The sequence below is a fragment of the Cupressus sempervirens genome, chromosome 6 (genome assembly GCF_028749045.1).
Source record: "Cupressus sempervirens isolate cs-2001-9-10 chromosome 6, ASM2874904v1, whole genome shotgun sequence".
Classification (NCBI taxonomy): domain Eukaryota; kingdom Viridiplantae; phylum Streptophyta; class Pinopsida; order Cupressales; family Cupressaceae; genus Cupressus; species Cupressus sempervirens.
The window spans coordinates 350,883,358-350,906,060 of NC_143123.1; the positions used below are offsets into that span (position 1 = coordinate 350,883,358).

The following is a 22,703-nucleotide window of genomic DNA, read 5'->3' on the forward strand; positions in this document are numbered from 1 at the left end:
AAAACCAAAAAGAGAAAATGAATTTGAAATCATTTTTTCAAGATGAACCTATGGAAGAACAAAAAAGAAAAGGTCATGTACTAGTTGATATCTTTGACTTATTTTATGCATTGTAAACAAGGTCTGAAGGAAAAAAATGATTGATTTTATTGGTAGATTTAAGCATTTGCATGATCAAATCTCTTATCCTATGCCTAATATTGATATTCAACATATATTCATTACTAATTTACAAAAATAGATTAGAGATAAGATTTTTCTTACTAATTTTACTTCTTTTTCACAACTTTATTCAACACGTTGTCATTATCAATTACAAGTGAGTTGGTTTGAGATCACCACTCTAATGGCTTTTGTACCCATGTATAAGAGTGATGCCACACTTGTATTATATGAAAACTAGTATGCAAAGAACATGAATCAAAGCTAAACATTCAACAAGCTAATTCAAACAATAACATATATGAAATGACTTGCAAACTAGAAGAAAATGAACTAAATATGATGCAAACCTTGTCCTTCAAAATGTTTCCAATGTATAGATTCACTTTTCAAGTATAAATGCTATTGTCATTATTTCTTGCAATACCAATTTTTGAACAAATAGTTGTGTAACCTTTCATACCAATCTCTAGGGGCTTGTTTCAAACCATATAATGTTTTGTGTAGTTATCATACAATATTCTTCTTACTAGGATCAAAAAACCCTTCAAGCTAATCAATGTAGACTTCTTCTTCTCAAATTTTGTTCAAAAATGAAAAATTGATATCCATTTGGTATACCTTGAAACCTTGGTAAGAAAAATATGAAAGAAAAGTTCTCACTCCTTCCAACCTTGTAACTAGGGAAAATGTCTTTCCATAGTCAACTCCTCCCTCTTGTGCATATTCCTTACAAACTAGTCTTTCCTTGTTCCTTGTGACTTCACCTTTCTCATTCAACTTGTTTTTGAATACCCACTTGGTTCCAATCACATTCTTATCCTTTGGCCTTGGTACTAATATCTATATCTTGTTCTTTTCTATTTGATCAATTTCCTCATTCATTGCCTTTATCCAATCTTCATTTTCCAGTGCATCTTTAACTGATTTAGGTTCAACCTCACATAAGAAACATGTATCATTCTTCAAATTCCTTCTTGTCATGACTCCTAAATCTTTGCTTCCAATTATATGAGTAGGTTTATGATTCTTCCTTACATAAACTTTTAAGACAGGTTTAGGTCTTCTTTCTTATTCATGAATTTCACTTGGTTATGCAAGATCATCTCCTTCAAGTATCTCTAGCTGAAACTCGACATGGTTTGTTTTGTGTTTAGTTTCCTCTCCCTGATGTTTAGTGTCTATTGTTTGTGACAAAACTCTTACAACCTGATGATCAATTGAAATTTTTTGTTGAACCTCGGTAGTACCTGATTGCCAATGCTTGACAACCTCTTTCTCTAGTTCAAGTAAAGCATTAGAGGTTCTCCTTCATAGATGTAGAAAAAGTTTCTATAGTCTTCAAGTTCTTCCTTACATTCTTCTTCATCCTTTTATACAAATTCATGAACTCTAACATTTACACTTTTCACAATTTTATTAGTGTTAGAATTCAAATATTTGTATGCCTTGCTTTTAGTGGAATATCCTAGAAATATACCTTCATCGCTCTTTGCATCAAGTTTTCCTTTCCTTGTATCTTTTAATATATAACATTTTCTTCCAAAAACTTTGAAATAATATACATTAGGTGCATAGCGATACCAAAGTTCAAAAGGAATTTTGTTGTACCTTTCTTAACTTGAACTTGGTTTAGAGTATAGACTACATTACTTACAACTTCTCTCCAATACTTTTTGGAAACATTGTTTTCATCATTAGTGTCTTTGCACATTCCATGATTGATCTATTCCTTCTTTCAACTATCCTATTTTGTGGTGGAGTCCTTGGTGCACTCATTTGTCTCTTGATTCCTTTGTCATTGCAAAATATGTTGAACTCATCTGATATAAATTCACCTCCTCTATCTAATCTCAAGCATTTCAGACTCTTACTCGTTTCTTTTTCAACTCTAGCCAAATGTCACTTAAACATTTGAAATACATTAGATTTTTCTTTAATAAACATCACAACCATCATTCTAGAGAAATCATAAACAACTAAAATGAAATACTTCTAAAATGAAATACTTGTCACCATAATAACTTTGCACTCCAATAGGACCACATAAATCAATATGAACCAATTGCAAAATATCACTAGAACAATATGTCTTTCTCTTGAAACTAGACTTTGTCATTTTCCCCATTTGACATTGTTTGCATATCACTTTATTAGATTTTCTCAATTTGATAGTCCTCTTACTCTTTTCATCTTATAGATGCTTATGAAATAATCAAAGTTCACATAACATAGCCTTATATGTTATAACCAGACATCTTCAAATTGTGCAAATAGACAAGTATATTTAGATAGGTCTAGATAGAACAAGTTACCTTTTGTTTGCATACCAGTTCCAATTAGTTCATCAGTCACATCATAAATCTTTTCTTTCTTATTTTGAAATTCAACTTGGGAGCTTGAACTATTCAATAGTGCCACAATCAACAAGTTATATTTTAAACCATCAAACCAATATGCCCTATCACATCTGATCTTATTATTCAGTATAACCGATCCTTTACCATTCAAATAACAAGGTGTTTCATTTCAAAACTTAACACTACTTCCATATAATGTTATAGCTTTTCAAACTTACTTGTAACACCAATCATATGATGTGAACAACCACTATCAATTATCCTGTAAGGAAACTTGGCAACAAAGAATATAACCATTTCCACATAACCCATAATAGATCTGAAATAAACATGAAATTAAAATCCACATGCAAGACAATAGACAACATACCCATAAAATTGTGACACAAGATATACCCTTGGAAACCCTCATTGAGGGAAAAAACCCAGCCTCCAAAAGCATCCATCACCATGTATTATTCAACAAAAAATACCATTTCCATACAACCATGGAAGCCTTCATGGCCATAGCCACAACCGAGCAAACTATGTGAACAAGCATGAATCCACACATCCCATGCCATGCTTTCAACTTTCACAAATGCTCCCTTGGCTAACCTGTCAAGCCTTGTCCCACTCGACTCTTGCCTTTTATCTTCTCCTTGTCACTCTCTACAACAACTACCCTTGTGGCTGCTTATATAGTAGCAAGTCCCACAAAACCACTAAGTGGTATTACATAAACCATGTGCTAAAACCATGTGCTACCTAACCCACTGACCTCACATTTAATATTGGGCATTTAATTCTTTCCCCCAATATTAAATAATTACATGAAATATTATCACAATGTTACAATACAACTCATCAAGTATATCCCATGGGAATCTTTACATGTTGCACATCCATCTAGGCACAACATTACATAATAAAATAATAAAATATAACAATATCATGCAATGTGTGCAACACCCATTATCTCAACAATCTCCCACTTGTTGTATACATTGCATAGGGTCAATCTGTAGCTACATAAATGAACAAGGGAACAATCCCTCCTAGCACATCCACCATCATGGATCAAAATACACCAAGTGCTCCATCTTGGTACCCACACAAAAATCAAAGTATCCAGCATCTCAAACATGAATGATCTCACCTCCTATTATGCCACTGCCACTGGACATACATAGAAGCCATCGAAAGAGAAAGCCACCCAACCTGTTGCATTAGAAGATCATAAAATCCTGTACCAACTAAAATTCTAAGCACAAAAAATCTGATCCAAAGGTAATCACATGTATCCGTAGTTGTCAAAATATCCATAGTTGAAATAACACCCACAACAAAGTGCCAAACCCATCCAACTATCCATACCTCAAAGATATAGCAAGTGAATCTCATATCACCGACATATCCAATCTATAACCTCCAATCACAAGCCTCAAGAGAAATACCTGCCACATATATACCAAGAAGCTCCCACTGCAAAAAGATAATGTCAAATCTATAACCAATCCACTCACAACATCTCAAAGAAGTGAATCCATGTAGTATCAAGGACATCCACAATACATAAACTGATATCCTGTAAGAAAAACTCTCATAACAAGTCTCCAATGTTCTCCCAAGTTCTCCACAACCAATAGAGGAAAGAGATAAAGTAATAACCATGTCATCTCTCACATGACATACATGAGCACAAACTAGTGATCACAATCTCTAACCAATCCAAAAACCGAACATCCAGGAAGATAACCAAGACCAAGAGAAACCATGCAAATCATAACCTATATCATGTCCTTCTAAACACACCTCTAGATGTAAACTATGCAAGTATGATCTCCTTCATAAAACCCCAACAAGAAGCCTCAACAACACCCAAATGATACCATATAGCTAATCATGGATGTAAGCCTCTCACAAGAAGATCAAACTCAATAAACCATTCCTAAACCAAGGAAAATCCATTCCTAATCCAAGGAAAATGCCCAATATAAAACCATCTCCCAAACTCAACCAACATAACAACATATGCACATGGAGATAACCAATGCTAAACCATCTCTCAAATGAACCCTCTAGAACTAACTCATGTACCATAGCTCAAGATCCATATCTATGAAAGACAAGCATAAATATAATGCAACTAAGAGAAACAATGGGCTATACCTCTCCAATAGCAAACCACCGAGTAGACCAAGAGTGGGGAATGAGAATGCTCATCAAGATACCCAAGTCTCCAACTAAGACTCATCTAAGAACAATCTCCTCTCAAGTCTATATCAGGTGACTACCCCTCGGACTTCCTGTTGAAAACATCAACTATTCCAACAAATACTTCTCTAATCCAAGAGAAATCAATATCACCACCATCTCTAAGTATCCATGAGCACCTGTAACCAATCAATCCATGCCAACTCCAAATGCAACATAGAAATATCGTGAAATATTCAGCTTATGATCAATGTACTCAATACCAAGATCAATGTCAAAGTTCCAACCATGGCCTCAGGAACATAAACATGACAACATGATCTAACCATCTCAACTAAAGAGATAACATGCTCCACATGAACATACTATAACATGTCACAACTCTAAACACGTATCAAGAGTATACCATGACATAATAATGAAACCATCCTCATACCAAGGATAACATGTCAAATAAAAGCATAAACCACACCTTTGCCAAGAACCTTGTGAGTCCTCAAGATGCAACCATCTCCATACACCATGAAGAAAACCATCTCCACATACCAGGAAGAACCATCTCCACACACCATGAAGATAACCAAAAACTCCATGAGTCCTCAAGATCTAACCATCTTCACACACCATGAAGATAACAAGTGCACCATGCAAATGTCAAAGATGCTTCTTCAGCAACAGGATCTAAGACAAACCTCCAACATCTGCAAACACTCAATAAATATATCAATGCCAACAACTCCCACTCAACCATGGTACAAAGTCACCTATGGCATCATAAAATCCATCTCCTACTTGAAGATCCAAACCAAATTAGGAACTAATCTTGCACTATCACCCCATCACTGTAAAAAGCTCCCACTAAACCATGAATCCAAGCTATCCATGAAAAATGATGAAAAAACCATCCTCTAACCATGAGAATCAACCAAGGCATCAAACCATCAAAGAACTCAAAGTGCACATCATGAGCTCCTCAAAAGAAACTAAATAACCATGATCCTCTACCAAGAAGATATACCACCATAACTGAATCAGAAATCTAAGCTAATGAACATCAAGGATGTACCTGTATATCCAATCATGTCATGCCAAAATCTATGGCAACATGATCAAATCCATGAATTGAGCATCTGTCTCTCAATATGTCCAACCTATCAGCATAAAATAGTCAACCACAATCCTCCACCATGACTATACCTGGTAACAACATCTCATCCCTTCTACATGAAGAAAAAATCAGCAAATCATGTGACTTAGGGCATAGACAACCCAAATCCAAGCCACCAATCTGAATATGCATCAATAATGAAAGATCAATGGGCAAAGACAACCCATAACCAAGCCATAAATGTAACTTGTAAGTATAGACCGCTTACAACACTGCACAACTTGTAGATCCAACAAGTTATCATACATATACAAACCAAACACTGATAATTATATCATCATGAGATGAAGCTGAATAATGAACTGAGTATACAATGACATCAAATCTTAAATCTCCAATGCCATAAACTCACAATGTTACCATAGTCAAAATATATACCATAAACTGTTCAGATAAATATATCACTAAATAAATCATGCCAAACTTGTACCAAATCTGAACCAATGTGTAGAGTTTTTCAAGAGCTTTCCGTTGACTACTCGAAGTCCAAAATTTGACTCTGTATGCCCAAGTTATGCCCTAATTTGTGCTCAAAATAAATAACATCTGACTTTAGGGCTCTTAAAATATGACAAAATATAAAAATCATAGAACCAAACCTATACCATTTTGTAGTGCTCTGAATTAACTTTCCAACGCCTATAAGAACTCTGAAATTTGATATTCTGAGAGAAAGTTATGGTCGTTTTACTAAGACAGTCTTTTTACCATTTTCATTGCAATTTTTCATTTTTTATTGTGACAAAAATTTCGAGGGGATTAAATTTGATGGCCATCATGGGCTGAAACCAAAAAATTCTTTCATTTCCTCTAAACATGACCAAACTAGGGCATATTATATATCAAAATTTATGAAAATGTCAACCCGGATCCAATGGTGAGGTCTATTTTTACCCAAGAGGTCATTTTTGCAAGCTCCCCCTAAAACCCTCATTTAAATGAAACATCTGAAAATCCTTTTCTTCAACAATTTCACATGCCCAAATCTTTTAACATCCCATCATAACAGCAAATCCAAAATCCTTAGATCTGCAATAAATCATTCATATATCTTGCCCTTTCTTTTATCCTCTCATGCATTCCCATGGATTCAATCTAGAGTTACAATAATAAAACCATTTCTCTGATACCACTTGTAAGGAAACTTGGCAACAAAGAATATAACTGTTTTCACATAACCCATAATAGATCTGAAATAAACAAAGAATTAAAATCCACATGCAAGAGAATAGACAACATACCCACAAAATTGTGACACAAGATATACCCTTGGAAACCCTCATTGAGGGAAAAAACCCAACCTCCAAAAGCATCCATCACCATGTATTATTCAGCAAAAAATACCATTGCCATACAACCATGGAAGCCTTCATGGCCATAGCCACAACCAAGCAAACTATGTGAACAAGCATGAATCCACACATCCCATGCCATGCTTTCAACCTTCACAAATGCTCCCTTGGCTAACCTGTCAAGCCTTGTCCCGCTCGACTCTTGCCTTTTCTCTTCTCCTTGTCACTCTTTACAACAACTACCTTTGTGGCTACTTATATAGTAGCAAGTCCCACAAAACCACTAAGTGGTATTACATAAATCATGTGCTAAAACCATGTGCTACCTAACCCACTAACCCCACATTTAATATTGGGCATTTAATTCTTTTTCCCAATATTAAATAATTACATGAAATATTATCACAATGTTATAATACAACTCATCAAGTATATCCCATGGGAATCTTTACATGTTGCACATCCATCTAGGCACAACATTACATAATAAAATAATAAAATATAACAATATCATGCAATGTGTGCAACACCCACTATCTCAACATATCCATCTATCATTCTTACTCACATGTGAAATCAATGCAATTTTCTCATCTTCATCAAATTCATCTTTCATTACAACTTAAATAACATCTTCATTTTCATCAGAATCATTATCAATACCATCTTCTTCAACAATCTAACAAGATTTCTTACCTTTGCCTTTGTAGTCTTTCTTACCTTGGTTGTCTCTATTGTCTCTCCTTGGTATTTGTTATCTTTCCTTTCTACCTTCTCATCTCTATGAGGACATGTTGCTGTAATATGACCAATTTTTTTACATGTAAAATAGATAATAGGGAATTTACCTTTGTATTTGCCTTTTCCTCTTGGTAGCCTTCTTGCTAGTAATGCTTCAAGATTGTCAAGATCATCATATGATTTAGTATCACTCTCCACATGTTTTTTCTTCTTCTTTCTCTTAGATCCACCAAGGGTTAATTGAGACTTGAAAGCACATTCAACACTAGATGGTATATAATTATCAAAATTTGACAATTCAAATGTATCGAGTCTACCAATTAGACTCTCCAAGGTTAGAACATTACTAGGTGTACATCTGAGTTCTTGAATTGTAGATACTCTAATTGCATAGATAGGAAGTAAAGTCCTCAATACCTTACTTATCACTATCTCATCACATATGATACCTCCAACTCCTCTAATAACATTCAAAACCTCATTGATTTAGCCACAATACTATGCAACCATTTCACCTTCTTTCATTCTAATGTCATTAAACTTGCCACTCAAACTTTTTGCTTTATCCCCTAATACATTTTAATCTCCTCCATGGATTTGTGCTAACTTGTCCCACATTTTCTTTGTAGTAGTACACTTCTTCACATCATCAAATTCAACATAACTTAGGGAAGATGTCAAATCTATCATCATTTGGTTATGCTCACACTTCTCCTTCATTTGTTCAATTGTTATGGATCTAGGAACTTCAATGTATTCAGTTTACTGATAGTATAAAGAAAAATCTCCAGCTCCAAATAGATACAATTTCATAAGTCCTTGCCATGCTAGAAATTTCTCCTTGTTGAGCTTAGACACCTCTCTCTTGTACATCTTGATCTTTAGCTTAGACTTGTACTTCAAAATTTCCTTACAAGCACCAAAATCTTTGATACCAATTGTTTGAATAGTAGATTAACTAAGAGAGGGGGGTGAGGGGTGAATCAGTTATCCTCAGGTCCAAATATACCAATTCAACTTTCACTAACTTCAAACAACTAGTCTAAACTCATAAAACCACTCAGTCCATATAGAAATTTATACATATAATATTCACACATTTATGAGATCGGGATTTAACGTGGAAAGAAAATTTGGGAAAAACCATCAAGTAACATGCTACCACTTTTCACCCTTTTAAAGTGAGCTTAGTTAAGAGCCAACCTTGTTAAAGGTTACAAAATACACTATTAGGTATGACCTTGTTAAAGGATTTAATCACCCTACTAGGAGTGGTCTAGTTAGAGGACTTTGGATCATTCCATTAGAATGTCACCTTGATTAAAGGACTTACAAAATAACTGTTAGGTCAACCTTGATTAAAGGATTTTTACTACCACAATGGTTAGAAAGTAACAATTACGTTTGATTAGTTTAGATACAACTCACTTTGCAAATTCAGATCTCCATTTGGCTCATTTTTTGGTTCATTGACTTGACTTCATTATCATCTCATTTACTGATATGCTTGGAAACCCTTCAAGAAATCACACTTCACCAATCTTCTAACTTTTCCTCTGCTACTTTGTTCTTCACAAGTTCTCCTAAAAATTGGCAATCAACAATGAACCGGCCTTCAAAAAGATCTCTTATGTATCAAATAGGTAGCTATGATCTTTTCCACTTAAACATCAATGTAGATCTTTGGGTTTGATTAAGTTTAATGAATCTATCCATCATTTTATCCTTCTTCTCATTTCTTGGAACTTCTAGAAACTTCTCCTTAAATCCTCACCATAGAACACTTAACAAACTCAATTTGTCCATTAAATATGGCAACTCATCAATCCTTATCATCCACGCGTTCTGACTAATCTAAAAATTAAACTATGTTGACCTCAAACTTGATTCCTTCACAAAATGTTATTTTGTTGACATTCAGTCATCACTGTGTTTTCTCTACTCGATCATTATTGTGTAGCTCACTCACTACTATTCTGTCTTGATCAAATTTTACAGGCTCGCTTGGTCTTCACTATACTCAGTTTCTACTACATCATCTTCCTCATCTTGCTCAGCCATAACTTTCATCAATCAATTGATATGACACGCTACATTGTAGGTAAATATCTCACCAGTAGGTTTGACATCAATGACAGCATAACAATTGTTCCAATTGTAGTTTCCAACAATATTGCATACACCATATTAACTACCTTGGGGAACACCAAGCCTTAGAGCTAGGTTTTCCTTGTGCATCCAATCCAAAGGCTTGGATGATTATTATAGGTTTGAGATGTATGTTTTAGAAAATTAGAAAAATAATTCTGACATTAAATCATTTGTGCTTCTTGTCAAGGTTGCACATGAATTAATGTAGACAAAAAATACCATGTAATGTTGTTTATTTGTCTGTTGGCTATCTAACTGTAACATTTATTTTAGGTTTTGATTATATTAAGCTTTTAATCTCTAATTTATTTTGCAAGTGTCTTTGATTTTTTTCAAAAACTAGCATGTGGTATTTTGAGCATAAAACTTTGTACCATTTGTCAAATTTTAAAACAAAATATAATTTTAGAACTAGAGTCTATCCTACACACCTAGAAAAAAAGATTTGATTATATTTAAATAATGAAGCATGCTCAAGTTTCACATCTTCAATATGCATCTATTAAAAATTAGTAAAAAATAATGCATTCATAATATTGAAGACAAAAATAAAGAGCGAAAAAATAAATTATACAAAACACAAATTTATAATGGTTGATGAAAATTAGTTAAACAAACTTTCAAAGTAGGGAAATATCTTCATTTATATTTTATGTAACCAATACACCATACATGACCTATACACATCCATTTATACAAACATATACAACTATTGAATGAGGAGGCAAGACAAGGAAAACGGTCATGTAGTCATCAGAATTCACATTCCCAACAATTAGAGCCTCTACTTTTGATTCATTATTTGTCTTATCCTTAATTTCTATGAAGGTTCCGTGAACCAAAAATTGAACAAAATCTCAAATAACAAAAACATCTCTTGAGACTTATATTCTTCTTTAAAATTGCCATTACAATTAAGTTTGATTCTTCCCAAAGACAAACTAATCCATCGTATTTATTTTTGCTATGAGAAATGTTTGAATTATAGATATCTTATGAAGGCAATGAATTATATATATAATAAATAATATTTATATTAGTAGTATTTTGTCTGAACAAATATTTTAAAAACATTATCACCTTGAAAAATAAATTCATTTTGTCAATGGGTCCTTGTATGTTGGTGATCTTGACTAGTCTTGAATAAGCACACCAGGGATCAAGTCTTGCTGAGTGCATGACTCATACACCATAAGGGATGAGGTTAGGATCATACCTTGGGTGGATTTTGGCAGAAGGATTACCCCTTAGTCCTTGGCTCTTAGCTGAAGAGGTTCTTTGAACCTTCAAATAAAAAAATCATTTTCAATACAAAGAGTACTATTTAAAACATGAAAAAAGATATGAAAATTTATTAATTTTACAAAATAAAGATGAAATTTATTTCCTTTTATTATATCATAATTTAGTTTGACAAAAAAATCTATTTCCTCTATATAAATAATAATTTATTTTTGATGTCTTTCTAGATCAATAAATAACTAATTATTATTTTTCTTATGCATTATTTTATTTGAGTAGTAAAATTTAAAATAATGAGCAAAATATTATAATCTTATTTCCCCTTTCTTTCTAAACTAATATTTTTCTTATGATTTAAAAAAAAGATTCATATGACTTTTTTTTACGAGTATGAATTGTTGACTTATCTTTCATTACATCTAGGTGATGTTTAAGGGACAAAGTATAAGATTTCTCAAGAGACAATATCAAATTTCCACAATCCACTTCAAATTATTTTTTTAATTTCCAGATTTGTTTGTGTATGATTTTTTTACATCAATCATACATACACAATCAAAAAATCATACGCTATGAAATCCAGAAACAATAAAAAACATTTCTCAAGAGGTCACTCACTTCAGTACTAATTTGAATGAAGAATGTCTAGTAATGGAGTTTCTCCCAATATTAAGTTCGATTGTCTTATTATTATATTTGCACTGAGTTTCTCTCACATGTTCATAAAATATAAGTCATGTATTTAGGTGATACTTATAAGGGTGAAGTATCAAAGCTTGATAAGTCACTCGCCCAATTACTAATTTGATATTCTTGTATGCTTATTACCTATGAAGTTTCTCCTAAGATCAAGCACACTTGACTTGTTATTATATTTACAATAAATATTGTTTCACACGAGTGAAAGATGTGTTCTTATGGACCAATATTCATGAAATATAAGTCATACATTTAGTTGATGTTCACAGAGAAACAATCTTAAGTCTTTTGAGGAGATGACTTACTTCAAAAGTACTTCGACAAAAACATGGCTCAATTACCAAGTTTCGCAAGATCAAGGTCACTTGTTATGAAATTTATGATAGATCTCTCCTCTATTAATAAAAGATGGATTCTTACATATCATTGCTCATGATTTATAACTCATGCATTTAGATGGTGCTCATACAATTGAAATATCAAGATTTTTTGGAAGCTCCCCCACCTTAATACCACTTTGATAAAAGCATACTCAATTATAAAACTTCTTGGAAATAGTCCACTACAACTTTTTTTTATATTGAAGATCATTCAAACTTTGTGCTCATTTGAGCAACAACATGAGAATTACAAACTTATTTGAGCTCCTTACAAGCAACCCCATTAGAAAAATGAAAGACCAAGAGTCACACGTTAGAATCCATTGTTTACAATGAGACAAATATAATCAATGGAAGACCAAGAGTCACAACTTTGAATTCCACAAAGATGTCCCTCTTGAGATTTTAACCAGCATTTAGGATTTATGTTGATCAGAAGATAGCATTCATGCACCAGAAGACCAATGGGTTTCTAGTCAACTATCCATTCTTCATGTATCCCCCAACTTTCCCACCCTCTTAGGAAGAGTACCATTAGATACTCGCCAAATACAAAATCAAGCCTTTCCACAATAAGAATTCAGTACTTTAACCAACTAAGCTAAACCCTTTGAACGGTCACTGCAACTTGAAAAAAAAAGGTATTCTTAAATATATAATTATAAATTTTCCTCCTAAATCATACCGGACTGACTTGTTTTTGCACCTAAAATTAGATTTGCCCAATTTCATTAAAAACCATTCTTATAAACCACTATCCGTTATTTATACATTCAACTCAAAGTCATACAATTGAATCATCCAGGACAACCCATAGCTTAAACTGCAATAACAAAAACACTGCATGCTTAAATCTTTTTCTCCTTCAAAATACCATTATAAATAACTTCACTATTTCTACGAAAAACTTATTAAAAGGTAAATTATTCATACAGCTTTGAGCAGTACGACTTGCTGCAAATCGATTCTCAGATAACAAAAACACATACTCAAATACAAAGTATAACAATCCTTAACAGAAATTGTTTTTGATACAAGAGATATTACATATAAGATGCAGCACATATAAAACAGCTATATAAATAACGCACAACCAAGATCAACATGTTATTCTTAATTGATCTTGCTGTGGGTGTGTCCACAACAACAATAGTAAAGATGTATACTAAATATCATGTAATTAATGATGATCATTATCAGGCACTGTGGCAGGTGCATCCAGAGCAAGTGCAGGATGGTCCACATTTGCAGTCGTTCTCACCCATCTCCATTTCATAGCTGAACAACACACAAAACATTGACACCATCAAACTTTATATCAAACCTAAACATTGTAGGTGGTATTTATAACTATACGCTAAAAAAATACAAGAAAATCCCACCTCATGTTGTAGTTTTTCTGAACAATCTCCACCCCGAAGCTGGTGCGCTTCTTGCTGCCATCAACCCACAATTACAACCATCATACTTAAAGTTAAAACAACTGCAAGAAAAAACTAAGGCAAGATAACTCAATAACATAATTCTACTATGAGAAAAATCCATGGAAATGGAAAGGTGAAGGGAAAGAAGAAGTTATAATGGGCTTACGTGCACTGGCTTTTATCAGCACAGTCGCAGTTATCACAAGTAGAAGACATGATGGAACTTAGAAGAAATGAAACAAAGGAAGTTGTGGTGTGAATATGAATGAAATAGCAAAATGACTTGATATGGTGAGATGGGTAGTCTGTGCTTGTGATTTATAGAAGGTGGAGGAAGAAATCTCATAATGAGAAGGGGAGAGTGATAGTGAAATGAGGGATGGAAAATAAGAGTTAGTGGGGTTGGGGTTGGATTGTGTGTCAAACACGCTCCCCATCGTAGTCCAAAGGGAATCTCTATAATGCATTGTGGTCGTAGAGTTTTGGAAAACTTGCTAGTCTCATGGCTAATCAATTGGAGGGATGATTCTAGACTGTCGTAGAGCTTTAAAACACCTATTGCCTCATATCAATCAATTGCTGTTTTCTTTAGTCAAAGTGATATTACATCTCATTCATTTAAATATCTTTCTTTAATAGTTTTTAGCAACATCAGTCATCACATTTCAAACTTTCATAGTGGTAATGAATAAGAAATTAGAATGAGACTGTATATTAGATGACTTTTGTAAAATAAATAAGTGTTAGTCTAAGAGGGGTTATATTAATTTCGAGTTTTTGGTACTTATGGATTTAAAAAATTTAATAAAGATAATTAAAAATGTTAAAAAAATGTTTTTGTGAGTTGTGACTATGTTTATATTTAAATATCTTATTGATACAATTCACAAAACTTTTTCTTTGAGCGTGAAAGTTTTTGATAGAGCACTTATTATAAGAGAATTCAAGAATGATCTATATGTTGAGTATTTGATTTAAATTTGATTTACAACTTTATTGTGGATCACATCTAAGTCAAAGTAGGGGCAAGATATGTTGAAAATCAAATACCATTGCATTTTTTTACTATGTTTTAGACCCCACAACAATTGAGTTATCCTTAACATATTGAATAGTGTGCAAGATGTCATGTTTTGGATAGCTATGCTCTTTCAATAATTCAAGAAAGTAGATATATATCTTTTTCAATGTTTTGGAAATACTTCATTTTTTGTGTGGGCTGCTTGATGTGATGTTGACTTGCATTTTCATTGTGGCTTGCACACAAATCAAAGTGGGGGCAAGATGTAGTGCTTAAATCGGACATAATGTCTTTTCTATTATTATTGGGACCCACAACAATGAATTTATCCATGATGTATTGAATTGTGTACAAAATGACATGGTGTTAATGGATTGACAAATATAATTCTATCTTAATATGTCTAGGTATCATCAATTATCTTCATGATCTAGATTAAGTCACCATATTTGACCATTTATCACCCTAATTTAGAAGCATTGATGCACAATTAGTCTATATCATTTTTGCACTCATGGAGATAAACTCCAAGCCTTTATATTAGATTTTTTGTTACTTAAAAATACGATATATGTACCCAAAAAATAGAATAAAATAATGGAAAGAAATATCAAACTTGTAGCTCTTATTATGCACATCATAGTTGCCACAAGATGTCACAAAGTTTGTATACAATTGCACAACATGCTAGATGGAAAAAGGAGCAAAGCATAATGTAGGTTTATATCAACCATTACTTGTATTACAGAAGTGATGAGCATTTATCAGTATGGGTTCTTGGCTTACCAAGGACTCAATGAGGGTATGATTCTATTTTTTTGGTGGTTGACAGGATTTCAAAGATGACATATTGCATTCCCTACAAGAAGACTAATGATGTTGTTCATGTGACATATTTCTTTTCCAGGGAAGTGATGAGACTACATGGTCTACCAAAGAGCATAGTCTTGGACTGTGAACTAAGTTTGTTAGGTAATTCTTAGGAATATTTTGGAAGAAGTTAAAGACAAATTTAAAGTTCAACTCATTACATCATTCACAACTTGATGAACAAAAAAAAAATGGTGAATAGGAGTTTGGGAAACCTATTGAGATGCTTGGTTGGAGACAAACCCAATAGATGAAATTTGATTTTATCATAAGTAGAATTTGCGTACAATTATATTGTTAAAAGGAGAATTGGTAGATCAACACTCCATATAGTATATGGAAGTAGTCCTAGAAATTCTTTTGAATTAAGGAAGTTGGTCAAAGGGGAGACACATACTGTTGAAGCTGAGATTTTACAAAGTGATTGAAGAATATTCATGTGAGGAAGTACATCACCTAAATAAATACATAATACAAGGCTAAGGTAGATGAGAAAAGGAGGCATAAGGAACTTTAGATTAAAGATAAAGTCATGGTTCATTTGAGAAAGGAGATATTTCTAGTGGGAACAAACAATAAGTTGAAGATGAAGAGGTTTGCACCATGCAAGATACTGAAGAAGCATGATTTAGGAAATGTCTATGAAGTAGAGTTTCTTTTGAATTGAATATTTCACCAATGTTTAACACTTAAGATCTGATAGAGTATGACAAAGGAGGTGTTGAAGATAAGGTCACAAAATCATAGTGGAGTATTCCAAAAACTACTTCAGGTATATAGAAGAAATTGAGGATATATTAAAGAGTATCTGGTCAAATAAAGGATGACCTATTCAGGACTCACCATCCTGATAAGCGAAGAGGTTAACCATTTTGGTTTTCCTCTGAACACCTAAGATGTGTTAGGGTTACTTCTCAAATCACCCTAGGTGTCTGATGCAAGAGCATCATGGGTGTAATGATAATATTGCATCACCTAAAAATGTTTATGTTTTATCTTTCAATAAGGGCTATCTCAGTGTAGAGTTACTATTTCTAGAGGCTTACAATTTTTAGTAAGTTGGTTGTTTGAAATTAAAACATTCTAATCCATTCCTGGAGGTCTATTTTAGATATATCATTCGACCAGTAAAGTTTTATTGTAAGATCAAGTTTATTTGTAAATCTATTGAAATTTTTTTGGTAATAGAAGTAGGGTATAGAAACTTTGAACTCAATTTTGAAGGCTTTAAAAGGCTCCAAAAAGGGGTTAAACTTTAGTTGACTAAGGCTTGTACAAGTCAAATACTGTACATCAAGTCATGACATATTTAAAATGGGTTTATAATAGTTAATCAGAGCAATTGGCGATGAGTTATGGTCTTCAGGAGTCACACCTCTTGAAATGAGAAAAAAAAAATTCTTTAAAATTTATTGTGTTTCAAAAGTTTTTGGAGCCTACTCTAATGTAATAAAATATGAATAATAATAATAATTTAGGGTTGGTTGGCCTTATGGTTAGGGTTAAATTTCTAAAACCTTCATAAGTGGTAGAATAGAAAGAAGGTATGTAGGGTTGTCTAAGAGGTTCTGGGGGATGTTGTTGGAGGCTCTGGCTTATATAACATTTTAAGCAAAATATCCATGTGGATTTGCATTTTTTATTTCTAAAATTTGTAAGTTCATACTTTTGGAGACAATAGGAAGCCAACTTTTTGTTCTTGCAACTACTTGTTATTTCTCTAATTATGTTATGTGTTAATGTTATTAAAGTGAGCAACCTTCATCAAATCTACTAGCTTGAGTTTTCTTATGCATGTAATATATGTCTTGCTAATGAATGTCCTTGGATGTGAAAATGAGGTTCTAAGGCTTCCTTTTATATTAGTTATTGAGCACCAAAATGAAGCAAATTGATTGTCACCTGATATTCTAATTTGAATCTCCAAAAAAAATACTTTTCCTAGGACCTAAAATACTTGAGGTACAAGTTGATCTAGTCAACCTATACCAGTATCTAGGTTTCTAGGTTGACTAGGTTGACCTATACAAGGGTTATTCTAAGAAGGGGTAACCTTGAGGTCTCATAAAATGACTAGAAAAGAAGGAACTAAATGGGAGAAAGAGTTGATTAAGTACAAATAAATCCATGCATTTTGAAATCACTAATTGACGAGAGATAAGAGGTCTTAAAGGGTGGGTGCTTCCATTTTAAGACAATGCAAAATTTGATATATATTTTTGGTTTCCCCAACTCATTGTTGTCATCTTTTGGTGTGACAAATGGGAGGGAAATACATTAAAAAAAACTTTTTATTTCTTCAAAATGCAGATGCATTATATATGTATATTATGAGGAAGTTTTTATTTATTTTTTAAGTGAGATTTGAAGGTTTAATTTTATTGAGTTGGGTAATTTTTGGAAATTAAAAAAAAACACGCATCCATTTTCTAAAATGTTGGGATTTTTTCATCATGTGGCCACTTTTTTTACTAGCAACTTGGTGCACTTACCCTAAGATCCATCAACTATAGAATAGTGAATCACCAATCGAAAGATAAGTGTATAAGCACATAAATGTCAACATAATTATCACCAAGACTTAATCGGAGAACCCAAACTAGGAAAAACCATAGAGAACTTAATTCTCATGAAATGAAAAACAATAATTAAGGTGAGACCAATTTTTGACAGCAAGACTAACTTCCAAAAACACTCATCGTAATATGAAAGTGACCTGTCAGTAGGCTTTCTTGCCAAGATGGTCATGCCCCAGAAACACAAAAAGGCTCTCCATCAGTCACAATAAGCCTCAATATTGCCAAGATGAAAGTAGAAATAATGTGCAAAGAATAGTTGTCAAGTCTCTACAATTACAAACTAATCTGCACCTCCTTAAATTAGGTATCTAGGTAAGTCTAAACTTTCATCACATACATGATCTTCACATCTAATACATGCATTACCTCACTCAGAATAAAAAATATTATATTAATACACTGATATCAACCCATGTCATTGACACAAAAGTTTCTTGTAAATATTTATATTGATATCAAAAGCATACATGTCTTCTTCGTAATAGGACCTATGATAACACTAATTTACATACATAAAGTTTGACATTTACTTCTAAGAATCATACTTGATCTAGAAAACATTATATTATTTAACACAAATATTGACATTGTTTAAATGCCACAACCAATTCCAAAACATGGGAATCTAAAGGACTTCAATACAATTGATGAAGTTAGGGGCCACCACATATTGTAGCCAAAACACCAAGACAAAAACCAATGATCTATACAATGCTCTGAGATATGAAAGGATATATGAGTGATCATATTGATCCACAATAATCACCAATAATCACCAAGTCTACTGACATAGCTAGGTAAACATATACATAAAAAACTAAGAACTGATAAATGTCTACATTCAAAAGCATTATTGTACATACCCAAACAAATTTGGCATATTGTCATTACCAATATACCATATAATATAGTTAAAGATACCAAAGTATGTCACCCAACAACCAATATCACCTAACATTTCTTCATAATCAATTAAAAAAGAATGGTGAGTGACGAGAGCGGGAGCAGGAGCGGACAAGGAAGAGAATGGGGAAGTGTGCCTTTTCAAAATTCAAAACATGTCCTGGGTAGGATTCCTCAGGGAGGAGGGAATCAGAAGGTTGGAACGTAGGAGGGGGATGTGGAGTGTCAGAGGATAGTAGAAATCAGAGATGCGACAGAGAATGGAGATGAGGACCCATGTGACAAGAGCAGAGGTCCGGATAAGCCTTTTCTGCCACCCAAGGTGGATTAGTCTAGGGTACTTTTGGAAAAATGGTCATCTCTTTTTGGAGTTAAACCTACGGGTAAGTCTTCTTTTCCATTGGTTAAAATTCTTTCTAGCTTGGAAAAGGGTTCTTTTGCGATTGCCATTCCGGATGAGTTGGTAGATCACAACATTGCTTCAATGGCTTCTACACTGGTGGGAAAGTTTATTGGGCAAAGGCCAAACATAGACATTGTAAGATCTTTCACTCAGAAGAAATGGAACCTTAAATGATAGGTCAATGTAATGATGATGACAAAAGGCTTCCTATCTTTTGATTTCACATGCATGGAGGACTTGTCAAACATCCTATGCAAAGGGCCTTGGAGTATAGGTTGCTCAACCCTGGCGCTCCAGAAGTGGTCTTCAAAGCTAGATTTGAATGACTCATTCTTTTGCAATTACCTATTTGGGTAAGACTACCAGAGCTACCTCTGGAGTTCTAGAATGAGGATGAGTTCGTGGGGGTGACAAATTCCTTTGGTGAGCTTTTGTCAATAGACCTGATAATGGCTTCCAGAAGAAGACTAATGTATGCTAGGATCTATATTGGAGTGAGGGGAGGGGATGATATGTTGGAAGTTGTGTGCTTTCTCTCTAAGCTTGGAACACATACTTAGAAATTGGATTATGAAAGTGTTCCTTTTGCTTGTTTTCACTATCTGAAATCTAGGTATAAGGCGAATCAATGTCCTAAGGCTAAGGCTGAAAAGAAAAGGATTCCATTATTTTCAAAACCTGGAAAGGAGAAAAAGATCTGAAAAAAAAAGGATATAAAGGAAGGATAGAAGACTCAAGAGAATTTATTGGAGGCCTTGGAAGTCCCTATTAAAGGAGGGAACAAACCAACCCAGCATGAACCAAAGGTAGACAAGAAAGTGGATAAGGTCTTGTCTGGACCAAAGATTATTGAGGTGAAAGACCCAGTAAATATAGTGGAAGGCCCTGTTAAAGGAGGTAATAAGCCAAATCATAGTGACTCAAAGGTAGACAAGATAGTGGATAAGGTTTTGCCTAGATCTAAGTTAAGTGTGGCAGAAGAACTAGTCAAGAAACTTGGATTCTCTGAAGTCAAGGAGGTGGATTCCCTAGCCAAGATGACTATTTTGGCTTCATCTCAAGTGGAGAGGAAGGAGAATAGGATAGAGAATGATAGTCTATCTCAGGAAATTATTTTGTCAGCTACCAAAAGGGAGAGAAACGAGGAGCAAGCTTTGAATAATGAAGGGGAGTTAGTGAGGGATAAACAAGAGGAAGTCTTAAGTGCTCCTTCTTCTTCAAGGAAGGACCAACTTGTTTCATGTAATCTAGAAGAAAGATTTGAGATGGACAATTTCTTATCTCCAGTTAAGATGGAAAGGGTTGATGACTATTTGAAGGAAAATAAAGGAAAGCCTAAAAAGAAAAAAAGCTTGGAACCCTCACCGGTTTCTCCAGCACAGACTAGGAGTTGTGGAAGACTAGATGTGGGAGGGAGGTCAAGTTCAGTAGAAAGGAGGCCTATTAGTCAAGTCATACAAGATGAGGCTAGAAGGAATTTGGCAGATGGGAGCCAAAGATCTATTTTGGAGTGTACTTCTAATTTGAAATGAAGATAATTTCTTGGAATATTAGGGGCCTTAATGGGGTCCATAAGCAAGAAATTCTTAGGAATATGATTAGAGATCAAAGACTTGATATTTTGATGATTTAAGAGACAAAAATGAAGAAGGGGATTTTGGGTAAGATTTCCTTTAGCAATAATATGGTTGGTGAGGCTTCAGACTTTGAAGGTGTGTCAGGAGGTTTTCTTACTCTTTTTAATAATAAAAAATTCAAATTTACTTCCTTGTATAATGATGGCAATATTCTCTTTTATAAAGTGTTTCATTTGCATTCCAATAATTATTGGCTCCTTTTGAATGTCTATGCCCCTAATTCTAAAAGGGAAAGGAAGAATTATTGGACTAAGATTTGTGATATGGTTTAGACCAATAATTTGAATAAAGGTATCATTATGGGGGATTTCAATACTCCTCTAATGGATGAGGATAAATTGGGAGGTTTGGCCCCAGATTGGGAAAGCAAGATGGATCTTTCCAATTTTATTAATAGTTTGGCTTTGTTGGATGTGGATCTTTCAGGTGGAACTTTCACTTGGTCTAATAAAAGAATTGGAAGTGATTGTATTCAGGTTCTATTGGATAGAGTTCTTATTTCTCCAAAATGGCTGAATTCTTTTTCTTGCAAGTTGTCCCTACTCCCAAGAGTTGGCTTGGATCACTCTCCAATATCCCTCTCAACTGTCTCTCTTGAACCTAGGAGGAACTTCCCTTTTCGGTTTGAAAAGATGTGGACTTCCCATCCTGATTTAGTGAATAGGATTTTCTATTGGTGGGGTATGGAAGTGGATGGAACAACTATGTTTAGAGTTGCTAAGAAGTTGAGCAATGTGAAACAAATGATTAAAGTCTAGAACAAGACGAATTTTGGCTATATTTTTTAGGACAAAGAGGAGTTTTCTGTTAAGCTCACTTCAATTCAGGACACTATTCAACAAGATGGGTATAATGATTTGAATAGGAATGTTGAGATGTCTATTCTGATTGACTTGCACAATATTATAAGTAAAGAAGAGAAGTTTTGGAAGCAAAGATCAAGAATCAATTGGTTTAAAGAGGGGGATCAAAACACCAAGTTTTTTCATATTTCTACTCTTAAGCATAAAGAAAATAATAGAATATCAAGGTTAAAAAAGGGGTAGGATCTTTTGACTAGAGAGAATGATATTTTTGCTAAGGTTGTTTCTTATTTCTCTTCTCTTATGTCCTAGGATCCCTTGTTATTGGAGGTGGATCAAAATGAAATTGTTTCTTGTCTCCCAAAGATTATTCAATCCTATCATAACAAAATGTCGAGGGCGATCCCAAAAGTGCAGGAAGTTAGAGAAGCTTTGTTTTCTTTGCCTACTGACAAATCCCCTAGACCAGATGGTTTTCCAACTTTCTTTTTCCAAACTTATTGGAAGGTGGTTATGGAAGATGTGGTGAAGGTTGTTTAGGAATTTTTTGGAGCAAGAAGCATTCTAAAAGAGATCAATTCTACTTTCTTGTTCCTCATTCCTAAAGTTCCTAGGGCTGATTCTTTGGATAAATTTAGACCTATTAGTCTTTGTAACTCTTTCTACAAGATT

The 22,703-nt window shown here is 33.7% G+C and overlaps 1 protein-coding gene across 1 annotated transcript; it reads right to left on the reverse strand.

Moving 5' to 3' along the window:
• Nucleotides 1-13,377: 13,377 nt before the first annotated feature.
• LOC149552563 (metallothionein-like protein EMB30) lies at nt 13,378-14,105 on the reverse strand. The gene is made up of 3 exons (XM_089788159.1): nt 13,982-14,105; nt 13,774-13,827; nt 13,378-13,669 (listed from the first exon to the last, which is right to left on the reverse strand). The coding sequence occupies exons 1-3, from the start codon at nt 14,029-14,031 to the stop codon at nt 13,588-13,590; spliced, it is 186 nt and encodes a 61-aa protein (XP_089644285.1). The 5' UTR covers nt 14,032-14,105; the 3' UTR covers nt 13,378-13,587.
• Between the last annotated feature and the right edge of the window lie 8,598 nt (nt 14,106-22,703).

What these genes read in the sequence shown, in the direction of transcription:
- LOC149552563 (XM_089788159.1), bottom strand. Translation starts at nt 14,031, where the DNA reads ATGTCTTCTACTTGTGATAACTGCGACTGTGCTGATAAAAGCCAGTGC. An exon ending in GCTGATAAAAGCCAGTGCAC is followed by an intron (nt 13,828 to 13,981) that starts GTAAGCCCATTA and finishes GGTTGATGGCAG; the next exon opens with CAAGAAGCGCACCAGCTTCG. An exon ending in CAGAAAAACTACAACATGAG is followed by an intron (nt 13,670 to 13,773) that starts GTGGGATTTTCT and finishes TGTGTTGTTCAG; the next exon opens with CTATGAAATGGAGATGGGTG.